Here is a 22,571-nt window from a genome sequence, read left to right as displayed (position 1 = left end):
CCAATGACAGGAAATTTACAATGACTAATTAGCCTACTAACTGGTGTGACTTTGGACTGTGGGAGGAAACCAGAGCACACAGAGAAAATCCATGCATTCGACGGGGAAGGATGTACAAACACAGGGACTGAACTCTGAACTCCAATGCCCCAAGCTATAATAGCATTGCACTAACTCCTAGGCTACCATGGCACCTAAATATCTCTCTTAAATGTGTGACAACCAACACTCCTTTGCTAATATTTATGAATACAGCAAACATTTGTTATGAAACTACTTTCTCAATGGGTCAGTCAAATTTTACTTAGTCTAGCTTTAACTGATCTACTTTGCTCTAAATGGTTTAAAACTCAGTAGCATGGTGAATTTGGATTTCGTGTTCACTTTCTTTCCCCATAAATGCAGTCTGTCATCCTTGATTTGTTAAGTTCCTATGTCTTCCTACCCAATATAGCTTAATACAGTTTGACTTCACATCAAACATTCATGTTCAGCACTTGATATAAACCAAAGGTGTGTGAAATCAATAAATGTTTCAGATTTTTTAAAATGGGCTCCAGCTCTTTTATTAAGGTTATTCATTTTTTGCAGGTAAATGATACAAATTTTCAGATGACATGTCAAACTGAGGTGAGCCCTTTCAGTGTAACTTCAGAATGTTTTATTAAAAAGAACAGCTCGTGCTTTCTCTGAATAATATAAACAAAACTTTAACCAACATTACTAAATTCATAATAAATGCCTGTGGAATTTCCTATGGCCATATTGGCTGTAATTTTTCCTAATTTATAATAACATCCTTTAATTCAAAAAAAAGTTAATTTGGTAAAAACTAATACAGAATTCCCAAACTTCACAAAGATCATTTTGTAATTAAAATCTCTATTTTTAAAAAAATCCTTAAATCAATTAAGTATTCCTGTGTATCGAATTTTAACTCTTGCTGGGAGAAAATTCCCAAACCCTCCTGCAATGGTTAATATCATCCCCAGTTTCTCTGCACCCATCCTGCTAAATAAAGATAGAGGTTAGAAAAAAAGATAAAGTGTAAAAGAAAAAGTAATCATTAATTTGAAGATTTACTTTTGGGAAAAAAAAGATAATACGAAGATGAACCAGAACACATTGCAAGCCCTTTCAGGAGCTAAACAATGGAGAATAAGTTTAATACCACATCACATCAGTTGTCCAGATGAGCCACTGTTTAGTAGCCACACATGTGTGAACTCTGTATTCTGACTTACCATGAGCAACACCCATCTGGTGACAGACGAGTAACGTATTAAAAAATTGCATGTCAAGGTGTACAAATGTCACACATTATTACAAAATCAACAAGTCTCAGGCAGAGATTACTGCTCAAATTATTAAAATCAGACTAAGCCATGTCTGAAAATAAAAGAATCCTTAGCCTAAAAGGCAATAGACTGTAATAAAATATTTATTATGCTCAAAACTGTGACATAGTGCATGAAAAGACAATGACATGCAACAATATCAGAAATTTACCAAAACAAGATCAGGAAACTTTCACTGGCGACTGCATCACCCCTCTTCAATGTTTGTTGAGATTTTCAAAGTATTCTGATGCATGTATTAAAATTCACCGGACTTTCTGTACTTTTAGCTTGAGAGTATTTCATCAGTGTCAGAACTGCTTTAATGTTAGCCAGCTAATCAAATTTATGAATTAGCTATTTATTTACTTAAACTAACATATGATGAAACTTAACAACGTGCCTCAAACATTTTGCTGAAATAATTGTACACAATTGATATATTGTACTTTATGTATAAAGCAGCTTATGATGAAGAGAATGTATCGCTAATTTCTATTAGTTATTGGATAATCTGCATGATAAAAATGGTAATTTGACTTGCACTTTAAAAGGTAATCAATCTCACTGCAGAATGTTAACACAAGTACTGCTTTAATTAGAGGGTATTATATAATGCCTTTCAACTTCTCTGAATAGAAAGAAACAATTAAAACAAAGGAAGGCATTTTCTGTGAGAAATTAATTGCTCTTTGGGGATTTAATCTATTTAAACATTCCTTATTCCCTCTTCTCTTGACAGACTCCCCCCCCCCCCAACTCCCTGTTCTTCATTTTATACCCAATGTGACTGAATTATTACAATGTGTTCACTGCTATTCATAATTCTACTGGAATCTTTATATCGCATTATATAAGGCATGTGGGGAGTTTATGAAAGCAGTTAAAATCTATTGTTCATCAATGTTTCAGATACCTCGATGCCCACTAAAATTTTAAACAACAGTGTTTTATAGCACTATTTTTTTAAGGCTCAAGACTAAAGTTAGAGGAAAAAGTCTAACAGGCAATTGCGCCAGTAAATTTTGGTAAATATGCTGGTGCTACAGTCACAATTTTCAGCATACAGTGAATCAGTTATATGCTGCAAGAATTAAGTGGTGGAACTGTTTCCTCAATAATCCTATGAATATAGCAGTAACTAATAAATGCAATACAGCAAACAGTTTCTTACTTTTTGCAGGTAGTACAGAGTTTCTTTGGAGCTGGTTTATGAGAAAACGATGATAAGCAAGTAGTAGAGCAGAAGAGGTAAGATGAGCCTTTTCTCTGGTATGCTGTTTGACCTTTCTGTAATGGCTTTTTGCAGTGAGCACAAATGACTTTCACAGATGGCTTAGGTTGCTGCTGAAGTCCAGGGGACTGGAAGACTGGTTTTGAAAGTGGCGCCATAGACACAACAGAATCTGAAACATTCAGTTTACGATTTGTAGGCAATGAGGATGGCAGTGATAACCACGAATCTTGAAATAAAGTATTCATATTTGTCAACTGTTGGAGTTACATTTTACATTTCATTGTAAAATACAAAATTTCAATTCATCAAATAGTTTGTTAAATCTGTTAATAATCCGTTCTAAAGTTTACTTATTCCAAAAGTAATTTCTGAAAGACTTAGGTCAACGTTGTATTAATTCAGTTTTGCAATTCTATATATGGCAATTATTTTCCTGTTGTAAATACTCTTAGCTATATAGATTATTTAAAAATAACATTTAATATTTCACATTTGCTATAAATGAACTTAATATATAGTAAACATAGGTTTCTTCTTACAAATTAAACTCCATAATCTGATAAAAATATGAATTATAGTTCCTAAATATGATGCAGCTGGATAATTGAAATTAATGTGAACTAAAAAACAGTAAATAATTCCATTTTATTCACCATTTACAGGATGGCTTGAAGATCCATACACTTCACTAATCCTTATGTCATTCATGGTTATATCTTCAGAGGTTCCATTGTTTATCTAAAAAGAAACATAATTCATATTTGTCAGTCAATTATTATTTCAAACAAACTCTTTGAAGACGCACTAATTTTTATAATCTGTAAAATTTAGGTATAAAATGAGGCAAAGATGACCAGAAAATCTGCAGAGGAAGATAAATACTGGATTAGATTGTGTATTTTCACAAACTTAAGGTATTTCCACTGTGTTTTTCATTTATTCAAACCACTTAAAAATATTGACATTAAGATGTCTGTGAAGATAACTATCAGAAGTTAACAACATTTAACTTTTATTGTATTCCAACAGAAGTCTCAAACCAAAGCAACTTTGGTGTTGACTTTTGTAACATTTTTGCAATATTTCATGTTTGCACTATCTACTGATAACTCTTTGGCATCCATTTTCTTCCTCCATTATAACTCTCTGAGTCCTTATCTGTACCCTCACCAGCCTCTTATCTGCTATTTGAGGGGGAGGATGAAAAGAAGTAGAAGTTTGAGAGAGCCATTTTGAGAAGAACCAATGTAGGGAGTCTGAGGGAAGTAGGAAATGAAGGAGGGAAACTGAGAAGAATATATTACATGTGTGGTCTGTGTGCACATGGCTGAAATTGATTTTGGATCTCTTTGCTATTGGGTAAAGACATTAAAACCAAGCGGTGGCTGGTATGCAACCACTCCATATTAAAATAATTAAGCCACAGTCCTCTTTTACTTCTCAGAGATGGAGTGGAAGTAAATCATCCTCATTCCAAAGTGATTACATAAGAAAAAAAATACACAACGATAAATAATACACCAGTAAGAGGACCAAATTGGCCATATATTATTGTGGTTGTTATGATAACAAGTTAAATTTACTCACATTCTTTTAGCACATGAGAAATCACTAGCTATTAAAGATGCTTTAAAATGCATCAGTATATAAAATAAATGTTGATGATGAGATAAGGAAATCTTTATTAGCAAAGAGATCTTTAATTCAAAATAAACTTATTCCTTTTATAATGGATAATCAACTTTTATACAACTGGTTTCAAAAAGGGATTAGATATATAGGAGATTGTTTTGAAGGAGGTATATTAATGTCATTTGATCAATTAAAGAATAAATACAAAATATCAAACAACACTCTTTTTAGTTATTTCCAATTAAGGGCTTATTTAAGAGATAAATTAAGTCAATGTTATTGCCGAAATCTAATGAAATAGAAACTTTAATTCCAAAAGGAAAAATTAAAAAAATTATTTCTTGTATGTATAGTTTGATTCAAAAACAGGCAATTAAACAAGGAATTCATAAGTCAAGACAAAAGTGGGAAACTGACTTGAATATTACAATTGAAGAAACGAGTTGGTCAAGACTATGTCTTGATAGTATGACAAATACAACAAATGTCCGGTTAAGATTAGTGCAATATAATTTTTTACATCAATTATACATTACACCACAAAAAATAAATAAATTAAACCCAAATTTATCTGATCAATGTTTCTGATGTAATCAAGAAATTGGTACTTTTTTACATTCTACTTGGTCTTGTTCTAAAATTCAACCTTTTTGGACAAATTTAAGAGTTTTACTGGAACAAATTATTGGAACACAACTTCCACATAACCCAACATTATTTTTATTAGGTGATATTGAAGGGATAAAACCGAAACCCAAATTGAATAAATATCAGAAAGAATTCATAAAAATTGCATTGGCAATAGCCAAAAAGGCTATTGCAGTTACTTGGAAATCGGATTCATACTTAAGTATAGATCGTTGGAAGAACGAAATTTCCAGCTGTATTCCACTTGAAAAAATTACTTATAATTTAAGAGATAAATATGCAACATTTCTGAAAATTTGGTGCCCTTATTTACAAAAGACAGGATTAAATATATAGGTGCTCTGAAGATAAAATAATTGGTTATTTGGGGAAATAAATAAATATATATACTAAAGTTATTATGAACTCCGTGGAACATGTGGGGATCTTCCGATATCCAGGCATTCTTTCTTTCTTCTTCTTTTTCTTTCTATAGGGATATGTTATAGGGGGGAGGGGTTAAAGGGAGGGGGGAAGGGTTGATAATTTTTTTTCTTCTTTCTGTAATCATTTGAAAACTCAATTTTAAAAAATGCATCAGTATTCAACATGATTTTTCGAGGCAACTACAGTCTGAGTGAAATCTGATTAACTCATTTAAAGTGATCCCAAATGATTTGTTTATCAGAGATAGAAACAAAACTGTCAACAAATATTAAACAATGATAGCCTAGTGGTTAAATTGAGAAATAGTATCCTGAAGCCTGCATAATGATCTAAATGAGGGATTAAAATTTTAACTAAGTATTTAAAATCTGGAATCAAAGGACAGTAATAGTAAGAGTGACCATGAAATTCTTGGGATTCAAAAAAAAACTCATATGGGTTCAGTATTATGCTTCAAAGGAAGGAAATTTGCCATCTTTATGCTCTCTGGCATTAAGAGCATTAAATGCTAATTTCTATCTAAAATGGTGTAATACATATCAGCTCAGCCAATGACACATTCCATGAATGAAAAAAAGAAACATTTTTTTGCATATATTTAAGGCCAAAAATCAGAGCTTCACAAGTACCTTAGGATTGCTTCTTTTTCTTTCAGAATCTTCAGCCATTTCCTGAGATCGAATAGAAGTCTTGGGTAAAATATTTTGCATGTTACCTGGAAAATGCCAATACTAGTATCAAAAATGCATCTCAGTTCTACAGCAGTATGGAGGAACACCACTGAGATTTATTTAAAGTAAGCGTGGGAGAGTCATCAACAGCACAAAATATAAAAGGGTGCTATTTTTAGATATAGACCTATTTGTCCACCAAAAATTGATAGTACATTTATCAGTGTTTGTGCAAATCTAGCAGGAACTGGATAACACCACAATATTGAGGCAAGATACAAATGTCTTCAAACCAAAGTACACTAATGTTGGAAAGAAACAAAATATCCTTCCTCAGAGTAAGCATTCATCTTAATTCTGATTTATTTGTCCAACTGAGATGAAGACCATGAACATGAATTTTAATTTAACCTTTGTATCTAACTTCCCACAATTATTATTTCTAATATTTTGAGATCCACCAAATTGCTGGTATTATAGAACCAACTATTAACTTGAGGCAACCGTGGTATCTAAGAGCACAACGTTCAGTTCCATTTGCAGCACCTCAGCAAATGAAGCAGTCCATGGCTGCAGGCAACAACAGCTAGATGACATCAGGTATGAGCTAAGTGTGAGATAATTCATACCAAAGATGCCAGACAATGTCTAGCTCCAATAAGAGAGAGACTGTAAACACTAACACTAGATACTCAAATGCATTACTCTTATTGGAGTCATCTTTCATTAACGTTTTATGGGAGGAGGAGGTGGTATCACCAATGACAGGAAATTCAACAGGACCAGTTACTCAGTTAAATGGTAGTTTGCCTTTTTATACCTTTATAACTATTATATTACTTGGGCTAATTGGGGAAGCTACTTAACTGAGCCAAAATGCACTGGTCCTGATGTGTCCCAATTAACCGGAATCCTCTATATATTCAAGGTGGACAATAGGTTTGGTTCAGCATATAAAACATGCAAAACAAAGAAGTGAAATTATGAAATGGTTCAAAGTCCAGACACAAGTAAACTGAGAAAGAGTTTTAACGAGAGACAAAGAAAGGCTGAAGAGTAAAGGGGATGTGGACAAAAGGTGATTATATAGAAATTATAAGACAAGGCTTTATGGATTAAAACAAGAACAGAGAGGCCACAGGAGACAAGACAACCAAGTGGAAGGAAAATACGTAATGCATTTATCCCCAGCTTAATACTTCATCAAGATCATGATCCAGAAACAGCTGAATATCAAAGGGGAATAACTAACTCTCTAATATACAAGACATCATCTGAGCGAACAAGCCCAGCTAAAGCATAGATAATTAGAATTAAACCTACTCATATGAAAATGATTGTGGCCATAAGAAGCTCTTATGCTTCAAGACAACAAAATACCGTAGGAGTTCAGAGTAACATTGCCAAATTAACCATCTTCGATTATTTCAATTAATGAACTCATTTCCATCTATTGGTCATATACGACTTCAAAGTGACTCCCTCCATTCAAACTCCAGCAATAATGAATCAGCTCACCTCATCAATATTAGGACTTGAGCTGAAAAACAACAGCTGACATTCATTGAATAAGTGTATGGTAATATCTATCTCTGGCAAGATTCAACTCCCTCTTCCTGAGCAGCTACGTGACATAATTCAGGGCATTGAATGGAAATTTAAGCATAATATGGAGGAAGAGGGCTTTGAGAACCCTGAGGGATATACATTTGCCCTGTGTGCTAACTGAAACACTCATCAACAATGACTATAGTAGCATTCATGCTGTTTGATGTGATGCAGGGCAGCACCTATTGCTCAGTTAGACCTCTGCTATTGAAGTTCATATTCACAACTTTGGCACTTCTGTTGCAGTCTAGACACTTGACAAATTGCAGCTTAATAAGTAATTTCATCTACATCAGCAGCATCTCCAAGCTCCAGGATCTCTAACTTCATGAATAGAAGTAATTGTGGATTTCAGACCACTACCTCCAATGTCCTCTCTAAGTCACAAACCATCGTGTCTTGAATTTATTGCTTCTGTTCTGCTATTAGTGGGAATCAAAAGGACCACTGTAATTCTTGATAGTCTCTAAAAAATAATGCCTTCAAGAAAATAAAATACTGACATTTTATGAAAAGGTGCTACAAATGAAATTTTAAAAAATTGAGCAGCAGGAAAGATGGAGAAATAACCCTGCAATTAGGAAACAGTAACAATAATTCAGGAGTTTGAAAGCACGAGTGAACATTCATTCAGAGATGGCAACTTACTGGGTCACATCATCAATGTCAACGATATCATCAATATTGTCAACAGGTATATCACTTCCGATACTGTCAGGGTGAGGGAGGTGGGGGGGAAAGGACCCAATGAGAGGAAAGTCGTAGTGGTTGACGGCTTACACGTGTACTGGAGGGGCACTAATTTCCTAGCAGGAAGGTTTGTTATTCTGCAAGCTGGAGATTAAACTAGAGATGCAGGGTGATGGGAACCAGAGTGCCAGAACAGGTACTGGAGAGGTTGTGAACACAGATGTTGGTAAGACCTCAAAGTTAGGAATCAAAAGGTTGAGCACTGGTGCGACTAGTGTCCTGAGCTGCGTATGCAAGAAGTATTGTGGGAAAGGTGGTTAATAGTGCTGAAGATGAGGCAGCTGATTTACAAAAAGAGGCAATGTGTAGCGAGGAGAGGATGTAGATAGGGCAAAATTGTAGTCAATGGGATGAGTTGCAACATAAAAAGACAAAATCGAGAAATCTGAAGGTGTTATATTTGAATGAGCACAGCATATGGAATAAGGTAGATGAACTTGTAGCACAGTTGCAGATTGGCAGGTACGACGTAGGCACTACTGAATCATGGCTGAAAGAAGATTATAGCTCAGAGCTTAATGTCCAAGGATACACATTGAATAGAAAGGACAGGCAGGAAGACAGAGGGGTCGGTGTTGCTCTGTTGCTAAGAACTGAAATCAAATAATTAGAGAATTGTGGATAGAGCTAAGGAACTACAAGGGTTAAAAGACCCTGATGGGAGTTGTATACAGATCCCCCAAACAGTGGTAAGGATGTGGCCTACAAATTACAATGGGAGATAGAAAATGCATGCTAAAAGAGCAATGTTACTATAGTCATGGGGGATTTCAATATGCAAGTAGATTGGGAAAATCAGGTTGGTGCTGGATTACAGGAGGGGGGATTCAGAGTGCCTATAAGGTGGCTTTTTAGAGCACCCCAGAGGATCACCTACCAGGTATTCTGGATTGGGTGTTGTGCAATGAGCCAGAATTGATTAGAGACCTTAAAGTAAAAGAACCCTTAGGGCAAGTGATCATAATATGATCAAATTCACCCTGAAATTTGAAGAGGAGTTAAAGTCAGGTGCATCAGTATTACAGTGGAGTAAAGGGAATTAGAGGCATGAGAGAGGAGTTGGCTAGAATTGAGTGGAAAAGAACACTGGCAGGGATGACAGCAGAGCAGCAATGGCTGGAATTTCTGGAAGGCATAAGATATATACATACTAAAGAAGTAGTATTTTAAAGAAAAGATTACACAACCGTGGATAACAAGAGAATCAAAGTCAATACAAAAGCCAAAAAGAGGGTGTATAATAGAGCAAAAATCAGTGGGAAGTTAGAGAATGTGGAGGCATTTAAAAATCAACAGAACGCAACTTTAATTAAAAGGGCAAAGATGGAATACGAAAGTAAGCTAGCCAATAATATTAAAGAGGATACCAAAAGTTTCTTCAGATACATAAAGTGTAAAAACGAGGCAAGAGTGGATATTGAACTGCTGGAAAACAATGCTGGAGAGATATTAATGGGGGACAACAAAATGGCGGATGAACTGACCAAGTATTTTGCATTGGTCATCACGGAGGAAGGCCGATGTTGAAGTTCCAGGTGTCAGGGATCATGAAGTGTGTGAAGTTATCATAATTATAGGGAAGGTTCTTAAGAAAACAAAATGTCTGAAGGTAGTTAAGTCACTAGGACCAGATGGTGTACACCACAGAGTTCTGAAAGAAGTGGCTGAAGATATCGTGGAGGTATTAGCAATGATCTTTCAAGAATCATTAGATTGCGGAATGGTTTCGGAAGACACGATTGTAAATGTCACTGCACTCTTCAAGAAGGGAGAGAGGCAGAAGAAAGGAAACTATACGCCAGTGAGTCTAGTCTCAGTGGCTGAGAAGATGATGGAGTCAATTATTACGGATGAGGTCTCAGGGTACCTGGAGGTATGTGATAAAATAGGCCAGAGTCAGCATGATTTACTCAAGGGAAAATCTTGCCTGACAAATCTATTGGAATTCTTTGAAGAAATAACACCCAGGATAAACAAAGAGAATCGGTTTATGTGTACTTGGATTTTGGTTGATGTGTAAAGGCATTTGACAAGGTGCCACACTTGAGGCTGCTACTAACAAGCTAAGAGCCTATGGTATTACCAGGAAGATTCAAACATAGATAAAGCAGTGGCTGTTTGGCAGGAGGCAAAGAGTGGGAATAAAGGGAGCCTTTTCTGGCTGGCTGACAGTGACTAGTGGTGTTCCACAGGCATCAGTATTGGGACCAATTCTTTTTACATTATATGTCAATGATTTAGATGATGGAATGGATGGCTTTGTTGGGAAGGTTGAAGATGATATGAAGGTAGGTGGAGGAGCAGGTAATTTTGTGGAAGTAGAGAAGCTAAAGAAGGACTTAGATGGATTAGGAGAATCGGCAAAGAAATACAGTGTTGGGAAGTGTATGGTCTTGCACTCTGGTAGAAGAAATGAAAGGGTTGACTATTTGTAAATGGAGAGAAAATACAACAAAAACCTGAGGCGTGAAAGGACTTGGGAGTCCTTGTACATGATTCGCTAAAAGTTAATTTCCGGCTGAGTCTGTGGTGAGGAAGGCAAATGTAATGTTAGCATTGATTTCAAGAGGCCTCAAATATAAAAACAAGGATGTAATGTTGAGACTTTACAAAGAAATGGTGAGGACGCACGAAGCATCGTGAGCAATTCTGGACCCCATATCTTAGAAAGGATGTGCTGAAACGGGAAAGTATTCAAATGAGGTTCATGAAAATGATATCAATATTGAATAGCCAGTCATATGAAGAGATTTTGATGGTTCTGGACCTGTATTCTCTGGAATTCAGAAGAATGATGGGTCACCTCATTGAAACCGATTGAATGGTGAACTGCCTTGATAGAGTGGATGTTTCCTATGGTGGGAAAGTCTTAGACCAGGGGACACAGCCTCAGAATAGAAAAGCGTCCTTTTGGAATGGAAATAAGGAGGAACTTCTTTAGCCAGAGAGCAGTGAATCTGTGCAATTTTTTTTGCCACAGGCATCTGTGGATGACATCTTTATGTATATTTAAGGTAGAGGTTGATAGGTTCTTGATTGGTTAGGGCAGGAAGGGATCCAGTGAGAAGGCAGGAGATTGGGGCTGAGAAGAAAATTGGATCAGTCATGATGAAAGGGTTGTTGGCGGGGTGGGTATAGTCAAGCAAGAGTGGGGCAAAGTTTGACATCTTTATAATTAGGAAAATGGGACTGGAAATGTGCAGGGCTTGACTGTTGGGAACCACACACCCATCATATTAGTCATACAATCCTCTTAATTACCTGTCAGGGCCATATATGGCTATAACCTTGTGAGGTAAAAGCAAGTAACTAAATTCAAGGCATTAAAAAAAGGACAGTTCCACTGTGAACTACACAAGCTTTTGAAGGCTTTGGTTTAAGAAATGCTTTATTCTGGATATTCAAAAATTCAGCAAAAAGAGAAAAACTGCAGACAAAAAAGTAATATTGAGTAATTTATTGATTATTCAACAGTCCCACTACATGATAATTGTGGGCTATGGTTTCAGTTGTGATATATTGATAAACAAGTATTCCATTATAAAACTGTGATACAAGAGATATGGTTAACACATATAGAAATAACATACCACATACAATATTTTTAAGGTACAGAATGTTTTACACTGAGTATTTTGAAGTCTGATCGCAATAAATCTTGTTTTTAGTGATACTGAAGCTTTTTTTGGAAATCATATCATTACTTCCAACTCAATCACTCACATTTATACAGCATGAACTATTAGAATAAACCAAGCCTGTACAGTTAAAACTTGGGTAATTAATTTTACAAAAAGGGATAATTCTAAAATTATACTCCCATATGAATTCAATAGATTAAATTTGATTGCTTTAAGTTTTTCTAAATAGTTGCAATTTCTGTGTCACGTAATATAATTTCACAAGTTTTATGTCACCAAAGTAATGTGATAATTTTTAAACTTGCAACATCAAGTTTAAAAGTGACAAAGGAATAAGGTATGTCAAATTTATTATGGGCGAAAATGGAAATGAGTAATCTTCTCAAATATTGAAGATTTAATTACATGACTAGTTAATGTGGTAATTACATGGCAAGTTAATTACCCCTTACACCTAAACATGCCTACTGGTAACATAACACTTTACACAAATCTAACACAAGAGCCAGGTATTCATACAAACAATAGTGGGGGGGGGGGGGGAAGAGGAGAGTGGAAATCTAATACCAATCTGCCCTTTAATTGCGACTATTTCAATAAGCTTTGATTTTTTTTCATACAGTAAGGGTTACTTCACCACTCATTTCCATTCCATGGAGAGCAGATGAGGGTAATTTAGTTCACATTAGTCTGGATTTTGCTCTAGCAAGAACAATTACAGACTATTAAATATGATTACAGGGTAATTTCTGAAAATATAAGCTACTATCAGTTAGAGAACCAGAAAATGATGTTAGCTCTATCCTGCTCTTTCAAATAAAGTGGGTTAACAATTTGCCCTAATGACATCACATACACTAATATCTGAAAAAGATATCTTATTGGGTAAACTTGGGTTACCTACTAATCTATCCTGCACAATGACCACTGTAAAAGTCATGGCTGTCCCATTTAAGAGAGCTTTTAATAGTACAATAGGGTGCTAATTCCAATTGAATGACTCAACCCTTTGGCCCTACAACAAACATCACACGTGAAAGTCATTTCCTCAGAAGAGATAAAAAGATCTTTAGATTCTAAAAACTCAGTTTCATTTAAATTGCATTAGAAGACATTTTTCAAAATTGGCTTTCTGTGCAACATTTACATTGAATTTATATTTCCCACTTTTATTGCTTACTTTAATAAGCAGTATTTTATTCACTTATTGAGGCCTTTCCGGCCCTTTGAGCCGCGCCACCCTGTGGAAGGAAACCAGATCATCCTGAGGATACCTACATGGTCACGGGGAGAATGTACAACCCCTTACAGGCCGTGGCAGGAACTGAACCAAGGGCACTGGCACTATAACTTACTTACTGCCATTATGCTTCTGGCATTTAGGCTAGCAAAGAAAGTCCTCCAACTCTGGCGGTGTTCAGAGCTTCCTTCATCATGTCAGTCACTCGGTTTTCACTACTGTCAGTCGTACAAGTTCTGTGAGGAGACATAGGAATACCATCGCATACAGATGTAGGAATCTTCATTGCTGTTTTTGTAATAATTTGTTAGCCTGGAGTTGAACTCCTGAACCTGGAGGACTGGTGAAGCACACTTAGTTTGGCCTCTGCCCTTTGACCTGTTTGGCATGGATGACCCTGCCAAGAGGTAAAGCATAAAGCCCTGACTCCTGCCAACGCAGTTCTCCAAGTCATTGAGGTGCACAAGCCTCCAAACCACAACAAGGTGGTGGTGGTCCTCTTGGAGGGGTACTGTAAAGTGTTGTGCTAGCCACAACACAACAGTGCCACCCATATGAACATTCCCTGGTCAGTAATACAGGAGATTTCACATAGAGACCACTGTGAAAGGAATCAGAGCAGCCATTTTGGAATGGCCATTGTTGGAGTGTTCAGCGTTGGAGTGGGGAGCTAAGTCTTTGGCTCAAGAAATTTCAGCCAGAATAGGCAGAGTAAGGAGCCTAGGTATAGGGAGGGAGCCCTCAAGAAAAGGCTTCAGTGAGAAGACACAGGAACAGGTTTACCAGACTGCTGTCTGGATTAGCGGACCTGCTACAAAGGGGATACTAGACAAATTTGAGTTATTTTCTCTGGAGTGGCAGAGGCTTGAGGGGAGATCTTATAGAGGTTTACAAGAGTATGGGAGACATAAATAGACAGCATCTTTTACCCAGGGCTGAAATGTCTAATAGCAAAGGGCATGAATTTAAGGTGAGAGGAAGAATGTCCAAAGGAGATATGTGGGACAAGTTTTTTTCCCCACACACAGAGAACTGGGGGTGTCTGGAATGCACTGACTGGGGTGGGGTAAAGGCAAATACAACTGGGGAAATTCAAGAGATTCTTAGACAGGTGCATGAACGTGGGGAAAAAAAGGATAAAAACACTGTGGACTGAAAGGCCTTTTCTGGTGCTCTACTGTTCTGTTCCATGATGGAAATAACACAAGATTCAAGAAGGAACTTTTTGTTCAAAACACACTGAGCTTTTTGAGAATCCAGTGATATCACTGGTATTTTAAGGAGAGGTACTACCCACAAAGTTTTGCTCTATGCTGATGACCTATTGTTTTTTATTTCTAATGTCCAGACTTTGTTATCTCCTACACTTTCTTTACTCTGTTTCAGCCAGTTTTCAGGATATAAATTGAACTTATATAAGAGTGAACTTTTTCCTTTGAATAATTTGGTATCAATTAATACTAACCTTTCTTCTAAAATTGCAATTTACCTATTTGGGTGTAACAATTACTATGAATAATAAACACCTACTTAAAGAAAACTTTCTTACCCTACTGAATTATGTAAAAAGGGCACTATCAAACTAGTCGCCCCTCTTGTTATCGTTGATTGGCCGAATTAATTCCATTAGAATGAATATCTTACCTAAATTTATATACCGTTTTCAGGCCTTATCTGTTTTTATTCCTAAATCCTTTTTTGATTCTCTTGATTCTATTCTATCATCTTATATATGGAAAAACATTCTTGACTAAATAAAGTTCATCTTCAAAAAGCTATAAAGAATGGAGGTTTAGCTTTACCAAATTTTAGGTTTTATTACTGGGCAGCCAATATATGAAATCTTACGTTTGGTCATACTGTATTAACTGTGAGGACTGTCCGGAATGGGTTTCTTTAGAAGCTAATTCTGTTAATAAATTTTCTATTATTTCTCTTCTTGGATCCTCACTTCCTTTATCTTTAAGTAAACTAACTGACAATTTGGTAGTTAAACATACTTTGAAGATCTGGGTACAATTTAGCCCCCTCCTTTTTGAGAATCGCAAGATCGCTATTAATTCGGGTCTGGGACCCAGGAAATGAGAGAGAGATGTCCAGAATACACAGGTTTGGAATGTGTCCTGGCCTCCGCAAGGCGGAACCATTGATAACGGCTATTGTCTCTTGGAGACGGAATTGTGTATTGAGTACTGTACTATTCATTGAAGCCCCTCAGGGGGATGACCAGAGTGGGCTGGTTGGGGGATGGCATCATCCCAACCTGATTGACATCTGAGACCCTGTGAGTAAGGATAAAAGTGGGTCTGGGGAACAACCCCTTTAGACGCACCAGGAGAAACGTATGAGACCGGTGGGGACTTGTGTGTGTGTGTCCATCCTTGCCCGGATGACAAGTCTTCCACGGAACGGCCTCGCTAAAGGACGAATACGGATCAAGATCGGATAAAGGAAAGCCGGCAAGTTTCTAAAATCTGTATCTCTCCAACCAAAGGCTGAAGCCTCTATGAACTGAATGAACTGAGTGACTTTTATATTTCCATTGGACAATACATTATCCCCTAGACAACGATACAGCTATTTCTTATTGATTATTATTATACCTGCACTTTTAGATTTAGTATTGACGACGTATATTATCTGTATGTTTGCATTGATATTATTTTTGTGTATTTTTATCAATAAATACTGTTAAAAATAGTACCATCAGACTTCAACGGACCTCTCTATCTTTGCTGGTAAGTGACCCAGTTACGGGGTTCGTAACAGTTTATTGAGATTTTCTCTTTCAAGTTCCATTTTTTCTAATTTTTTTGTTAAACCTTCTATGACCGATCCAGTTTTTAAAGAATGGGATAGATTGGGTATTAAATGCTTCCAGGATCTGTTCGTTGGAGGAAGTCTCTTTCTGTTTGAGCAATTGTCAACTAAATATAGCTTACTAAAAACCCACTTTTTTCAATATCTACATATTAGAGACTTTCTGCGATCTCAATTATATATATTTTCTAGAAGTCCCGATAAGAACTTATTAGATATAATTTCTAATTTGAAACCTTTTCAATTTAATGGTTCATATCCAATACTTATGGCAAGTTGCTGGGAATGAGAAATGCACCTTTAGACAAAATTAAAAATCTTTGGGTACAAGATTTACCGATTTCAATTTCTAAGGAAACTTGGAATGGAATTTTTAAATTGGTTAACACTTCATCGTTATGTGCCCGCCACTCCCTCCTACAATTTAAAGTGGTCCACAGGGCTCACAAGGATAAGCTATCTTGTTTTTATTCGGATATATGTCCTTATTGTGATAGATGTAACAATGGAGAAGCTTCACTAATTCATATGTTTTGGACATGCCGAGTCTTGAAAAATACTGGAAGGAAGTATTCCAAACTTTCCCTGCACTTTGCTAGTAAATTTTAAGCATAACCCTTTGACTACCTTGTTCGGTATTGTTGGAGAAAAAGATATTATTTTGGAGACATCTGATTTGCACATTTTGGCTTTTATTTCTCTTATAGCTAGGAGGGCGGTCTTGCTTAAATGAAAGGATATCGTTCTGCCTACTCACGCTCAATGGTTACGTGATGTTATGTCATGCTTAAATTTAGAGAAGATCCGTTGTTCAATTTCTGAATCTAGCCAAGACTTTCAAACGTTGTGGGGACTATTTTTGAACTGTTTTCAAAACCTTTGATTTGCTCTTAAAGTACAGATTGGCTAATAACATATTTCACTATATGATAAGGATTTTTTTTCCTTTTTTCTTTCTTAACCAAACAGCTTCAGTCTTGGTAGTGGGCTTAGATTTTTTTTTTGTATAATAAAATTATCACATTTCAATATTACGATTTAATTGAATTTACGTGAATATAGGGTAATGAGATTGCAAGTGTGATTCAAATACAGGCAGTCCCTGGGTTACATACCAGTTCCGTTCCTGAGTCCGTATTTAAGTCGGATTTGTATGCGAGTCGGAACAAGTACATCCGGTATTATTTAGCATCAGTCAAACGTTTGTCTTAGTATATAGTATATATTTTACCTTTCTATGCATATAAAAAGAAACGTATGTATTCCAATAATTAAACCACTGCATTGCTTAGTAATAATTGTAGCTTTGATCGGGGCAGGGCTTTTCACATGTTCCATTATTCTCACTTTATCCGTTATCCTTTAAAATTGTTCGGATCGTTGACCGACTGCAGCCTAACGCTTTTCTAATGACCAATGGCATTTCACCTCTTTCCAAACATTTTATTATTTCCACTTTATTTTCAATCGTGATCGCTTCCCGTCAATGGAACAGAAACACTGCGGTTGTCGGGTCCCGACCTCCACTGGCTCCCGAGGTCTGCTGGGTCCTAATGACCACCGCTCTGAGACAGGCTGAATGGGACAAATGGGGACTGTGCTGGGTTTGGGTATTTGATCCTCCACAATATTCCACGTGGGAATTTAAACTGGAGGTGGCAGTGTTTTTTTTTACGAGGTTGAGCTGCGAGCTCGATATCAACCTGGCATGGATGGTACAGGAGTCATTGGATCGACATCAACCCGGCATGGGAGCAGTCTGTCACTGGATCGAACTCGGAAACCTCTGTTCTCCAGCCTGACGCTGATCTCACTGCACCACCAGCCGACCAGAACGGGTGGGGGGGGGGGGGGGGTCACAATCTTACTAAGAAAATTTAAAGCCAAATACAAAGTTAAACACTCAACACAGTGTCAACGGCAACGGCTTAAAATGGTGAACGGTGTTCCCCTTCCTCAGTTCGTAAGTACGAGTTGTCTGTAAGTCAGACGTTCGTAACTCGGGGACTACTTGTATAATGTACTTGGTAATATTTTATCCTTTTTTGACTTATATACCTTCTTGTACCCTGTAGTCTTCTGTGTAGAAAATAATAATAAAAATATTGAAAGAGAAAAACACACTGAGTAGTTTGTGAGCAGCTGTCAGGAACTATTATTTGCTGCCAGGAACAAAATTCAATCAAGTATTTTGTTAGATATTCAGTGAATATTCAGCAAAAAAAAACTTAGCTCAACTTTAGAGAGTGAAAGTTTGTAGTTTCAGTTGGAATTTGACATGGAGAACTAGCATTTGGCCCAAATCCTCCAATCAACAGCTGTGGGCCCCATCAGGAAACAACATCATTGAGCCTTGAAGTTCAAGTAACACTCACTTGGCACAACTTGTATGTCTAGTGAGAAGGAAATAATTTGACAAAAATATACCTTCCAGCTCTCCTCTTCTCACCACCCCATTTTTGTTTATTATTTTTATGATTTGGACAATGATGACAGGGATATAATCAGAACAAAGAAGGTATTAAAACTTGTGAAACAGCACTAGAACATAATATTCAGATGCAACAGGGGAGTGGAAAACAATAACAAAACTCCATTTTGATAGGTAGAATGTCATGCATGAAGACAAAGAACAGAATACATGAAGTATCAGTGTGCTACAGGAAAAAATAGTGAAAGATGTTGAAAAAAAGATCTGGATACCAGTGTGAACCACAGTTATATTAGTACTGGATGAGCCAGTGGAATGACTAAGACATTAGATTGTATTCACAGAATCATTAGAATAGATTGAAGCAAACCATTCTTTCAATATGCAGCCCAATAATTACACAACATACAGAGCAATGCAAGCAGTTTTATTTTCTTCATTGAGCAGACAATATTTGGTCTTGGAGGGAACTCTGGAGAGCTTTAACAATGATTTTTAGGTCAAGGAACCATGCCTCTTTCAATACATATTTACTTATTAGAAATGTAGTGACTTTCAAATTAAAAGAGGAAAAGAGTCCTCTTTTAATTTGATTTCAGTCAGAATAGACTTATCAAAAAACTTTTTTGATTTTTCATACAGGATGGGAAACACCACCAGTCTGTGCACCAAGTGTCAACTGCAAGGTGTATATAACTAGGTGTATACATTTAAAAAGGAAGCTGAACTGTTTCCAGTTGGGAGTGAGAGATCAAGGCATTTAGAAACCATGTGTAAACTGTCAATGCACACAATCCTTCATAAATTTGATAATTTTTCCCAGGACTGTTAGTTCTGAGCTAAATTTGGACTATACGCATTGTGTTCAATTTCTCGGGGGACAGTAACTAGAAATTTCTGTTATTTCACAAAATTGTTTTATTTTATATACAAATTCTATATATCGAGCATTCTTTATTGAAGACAATATTTGTGCACTTTTAAAAGAGGTATGGGAAGAGGAATATTTAAAAAAATGCATAATTGTAACAAGCACCAGTCATGTGTTTTGCTCCCCGGCTCTCTGGATTTAAGCCTTTGAATCTTCCAGTCTGTAGCACAGAAAGCCCATGTTCCAAACAAGTCTACTTTTCTCCCCAAAATAACTCTTTGCTAATTTACTGTAACAATAAAAAGTGGACTTGAGTTTTTAACTTTAAGATTGCTTTCGAATTATAGCATTGATTTTTTGTTCAGCTGAAGACACTAGCCTAGAGTCTCCTTCCGGATCTTTGTAATATGTTGTTTAGCTTTAGAACGTCTCAACTGATTAACTGGAAATTTACCAGATTTGTCACCGTGAATATAAAAGTGACTCTTACTTTCAAGAAGTTGACGTTCAACTTCAAGTTCTAAATTTGATATTATCTCGAGTCATCAGAATCAGAATCAGGTTTTGTGTGGAGTCATCCCCTCTGATTCAAGAGCCTGATGGTTGAGGGATAGTAGCTGTTCCTGAACCTGATAGTGTGGGTTCTGAGGCTCCAGTATCCTCTTCCTGTTAATACTTTCTGTTAAGATTCGCTGTATATGAAATTACTTGACCCCTCAAATATGCTTTCATAGTATCCCAGACAATCTGGGATGAAATTTCAGATGACGTATTAGTGTTTAAAAAAAAAGTTATCTGATCCTTATTAAATTTTAGAAAATCATCATCCAATAACAAAGTCGGGTTAAAACGCCAATGTTTATTCCTGAGGGAGACCAAGAAAATTTAGAGACAAAGTAACTGGGGCATGATTGGAGATCAGTATACTCTAATAGTCACAAGAATGGACAAATGAAAGAAGTTGATTATCAATTAAAAAATAGTCAATTCTAGTAAAGGTATGGTGAACATGTGAAAAAAAGGAATAATCTCTCTCAGTAGGATGAAGGAAACGCCATATATCAGAGATACCATGGTTAGAAAGAAGAGTGAATAGCTAAAGCAGATTTAGTAGGTGATCTAGTAACAGGGGACGATCGATCCAAATTTGGGTCTAACCAGCAGTTAAAGTCGCCACCCAATAGAAGAGAATATAAATTCAGATCTGGTAATGAGGGAAAAAAAACGTTCAAAAAAGTTAACATCGTCAGAGTTGGGAGCATACAGTTTAGCTAGTACACTTTAGTATTATATAATTTACCAGAAACAATAATAAAACGGTCATTTGTATCAGATAACTTACTATGGAGTTCAAAAGGAATATTTGAGTTAATAAGAATGGAAACCCCCCCTAGCTTTGGCCAGGAAGGATGAATGAAAATGCTGACCCACCTACTTTGACATAAGCCGAGAATGAACAAAACTACGAATATGAGTTTCTTGAAGGAAAGCAATGTCAGCTTTAAGTTGCTTAATATGGGAGAAGACCTTCCTTCTTTTAACAGGATGATTCAATCCCTTTACATTCCAGCTCACAAATTTCAATGTATTAACCATTATCAACCGTTAATACGTAAAAGGTAGTAGGCATATATAAAATCAAACATTGCAATAACAGTCTGGGAGCAAAAATATAAACATAAATCAATAAGATCAGAACACAAACATGTCCTGAATAACAAGGGAAAATGGAAAAAACAATAAATAGTGTTGGAACTGGAGAACCCACCCCACCCTCACAACCCAAAACTAGATGGCTACCCAAAAAAGCAGCTAGCTCTACAACAAAATATGATACCCCAAAAACAACTTCCAGTTCCGTAACATTAACATAAGCTCCGTATAAATAATATAGCAAATACCAACTAATTTATGCACTAGAAAGCAAAATTACAAATAGGAACAACTTCATAAAACTTGAGTTTTTAACTTTAAGATTGCTTTCCAATTATTGCATTAATTTTTTTGTTCAGCTGAAGACACTAGCCTAGAAGTTAACCTATGCCAGTTTTTCAAACATTAAAACACCATTGTACATCTCTCCGATCCTCTAAAATGCAAAATTAGTCCACCATTTAAACATGGCATTGATGAACTTCCACTTGTTGCTGTTCCAGAAATAGCAGGTGGTCACCTGATCTCTCATCAATCACCCCTTTAAGGCACGGTTACATAACAGTAGAAACACTCTTCCATCCACTGGACCACACTGCCAACTTCCCAGATGATTCCCAAAGCCCACAATATGCTCTAGGGTTTACAGAAGTGAACCACAAGAAGCTGGCAGATTCCAAGCAGTGTTGCCACAGAGACTATCTAGGGCCATTGCCAGGGTCTGGTTATAGTTAATTTCCAAGCATGTCCAAAAAGGACATGTGCAGTCTACAAGACTTTGGGGAAGCCTACAATGTCAGTAAATCTATGGTCTATCTGCTGATGGAGAAAAGAGATGAAGTCTGGGCTTGAGGACTGACACCATCATCAGCTTGCCTAGCACCACAGATATCAACACACTGTAATTCTGTATATGGCACATATCAACAGATGTAGGCCAGAATAATCCTGAGACTAGAAAGCTGAAAGCAAGTGTGATTGGACTTCAACTGTGAGAGTATGACCCATGTTCATGAGCTGGTTTTTGAGACTTAATAAGGTGATGTCTTCTTTGTATTAACAAAGCTTGCTTAAACAGTGATTCTCTTAAGAACTCTACACTACAAAGCCTGGTAGATGAATTGTGGTGTGCTAAGCCTCTGTATTTCTCCTGTGATGTATTCCCATGGATGATTGCGGTATCAGACATAGTTATGCATGCCCATGTCATCCAACTCGTGTTCAAACATAACTTCTGCATATTCAATATACAGTTACAAACTGCACAAATACTACTGCCACATTCTGATATTTAACACCAAAATTGCATTCATTTGAAAGGAGAAGAAAGGCTGCAAGGGAACAGAAGGTTCAATCACATTTTTTACAACTGTTTTACACTGTGTAAGTTGTTTCAAGGTATTTTACTTAAAACTTCTTTGACAGATGGCTCAGCTCAGCCCTAAATGTCACTCTCATGTTCTGAGATCCATAGTCCTAGATTTCCCCAGCTTGGGAGGGGGGGTGGAAATACTTCATCCAGCTCCAATTTGGTCATGAAGTTTCTACATTTCAATGAAATTACCTCTCCTTTGAAACTTTTCCTCATACTCTACATTCCTAAAAC

At 36.6% G+C, this 22,571-nt stretch overlaps 1 protein-coding gene across 5 annotated transcripts in view; it reads right to left on the bottom strand.

Moving 5' to 3' along the window:
• zmym2 (zinc finger, MYM-type 2) overlaps positions 1-22,571 on the bottom strand; it is a 151,955-nt gene that overhangs the window by 93,541 nt on the left and 35,843 nt on the right. For 4 of the 5 annotated variants that reach the window (XM_073043675.1, XM_073043679.1, XM_073043680.1 and 1 more), the window contains 3 exons: positions 5,910-5,995; positions 3,228-3,312; positions 2,512-2,800 (listed from right to left, as the gene is read on the bottom strand). In XM_073043675.1, coding sequence (XP_072899776.1) covers positions 2,512-2,800; positions 3,228-3,312; positions 5,910-5,995 — 460 coding nt within the window. The remainder of the gene's footprint in view (positions 1-2,511; positions 2,801-3,227; positions 3,313-5,909; positions 5,996-22,571) is intronic. The other variant, XM_073043677.1, reaches the window with a different exon arrangement.

This window comes from Hemitrygon akajei, chromosome 4 (genome assembly GCF_048418815.1).
Source record: "Hemitrygon akajei chromosome 4, sHemAka1.3, whole genome shotgun sequence".
In the NCBI taxonomy this organism is placed as follows: domain Eukaryota; kingdom Metazoa; phylum Chordata; class Chondrichthyes; order Myliobatiformes; family Dasyatidae; genus Hemitrygon; species Hemitrygon akajei.
Note: the sequence above shows the minus strand (reverse complement) of the source record. Positions and strands in the feature narration are given on the sequence as shown.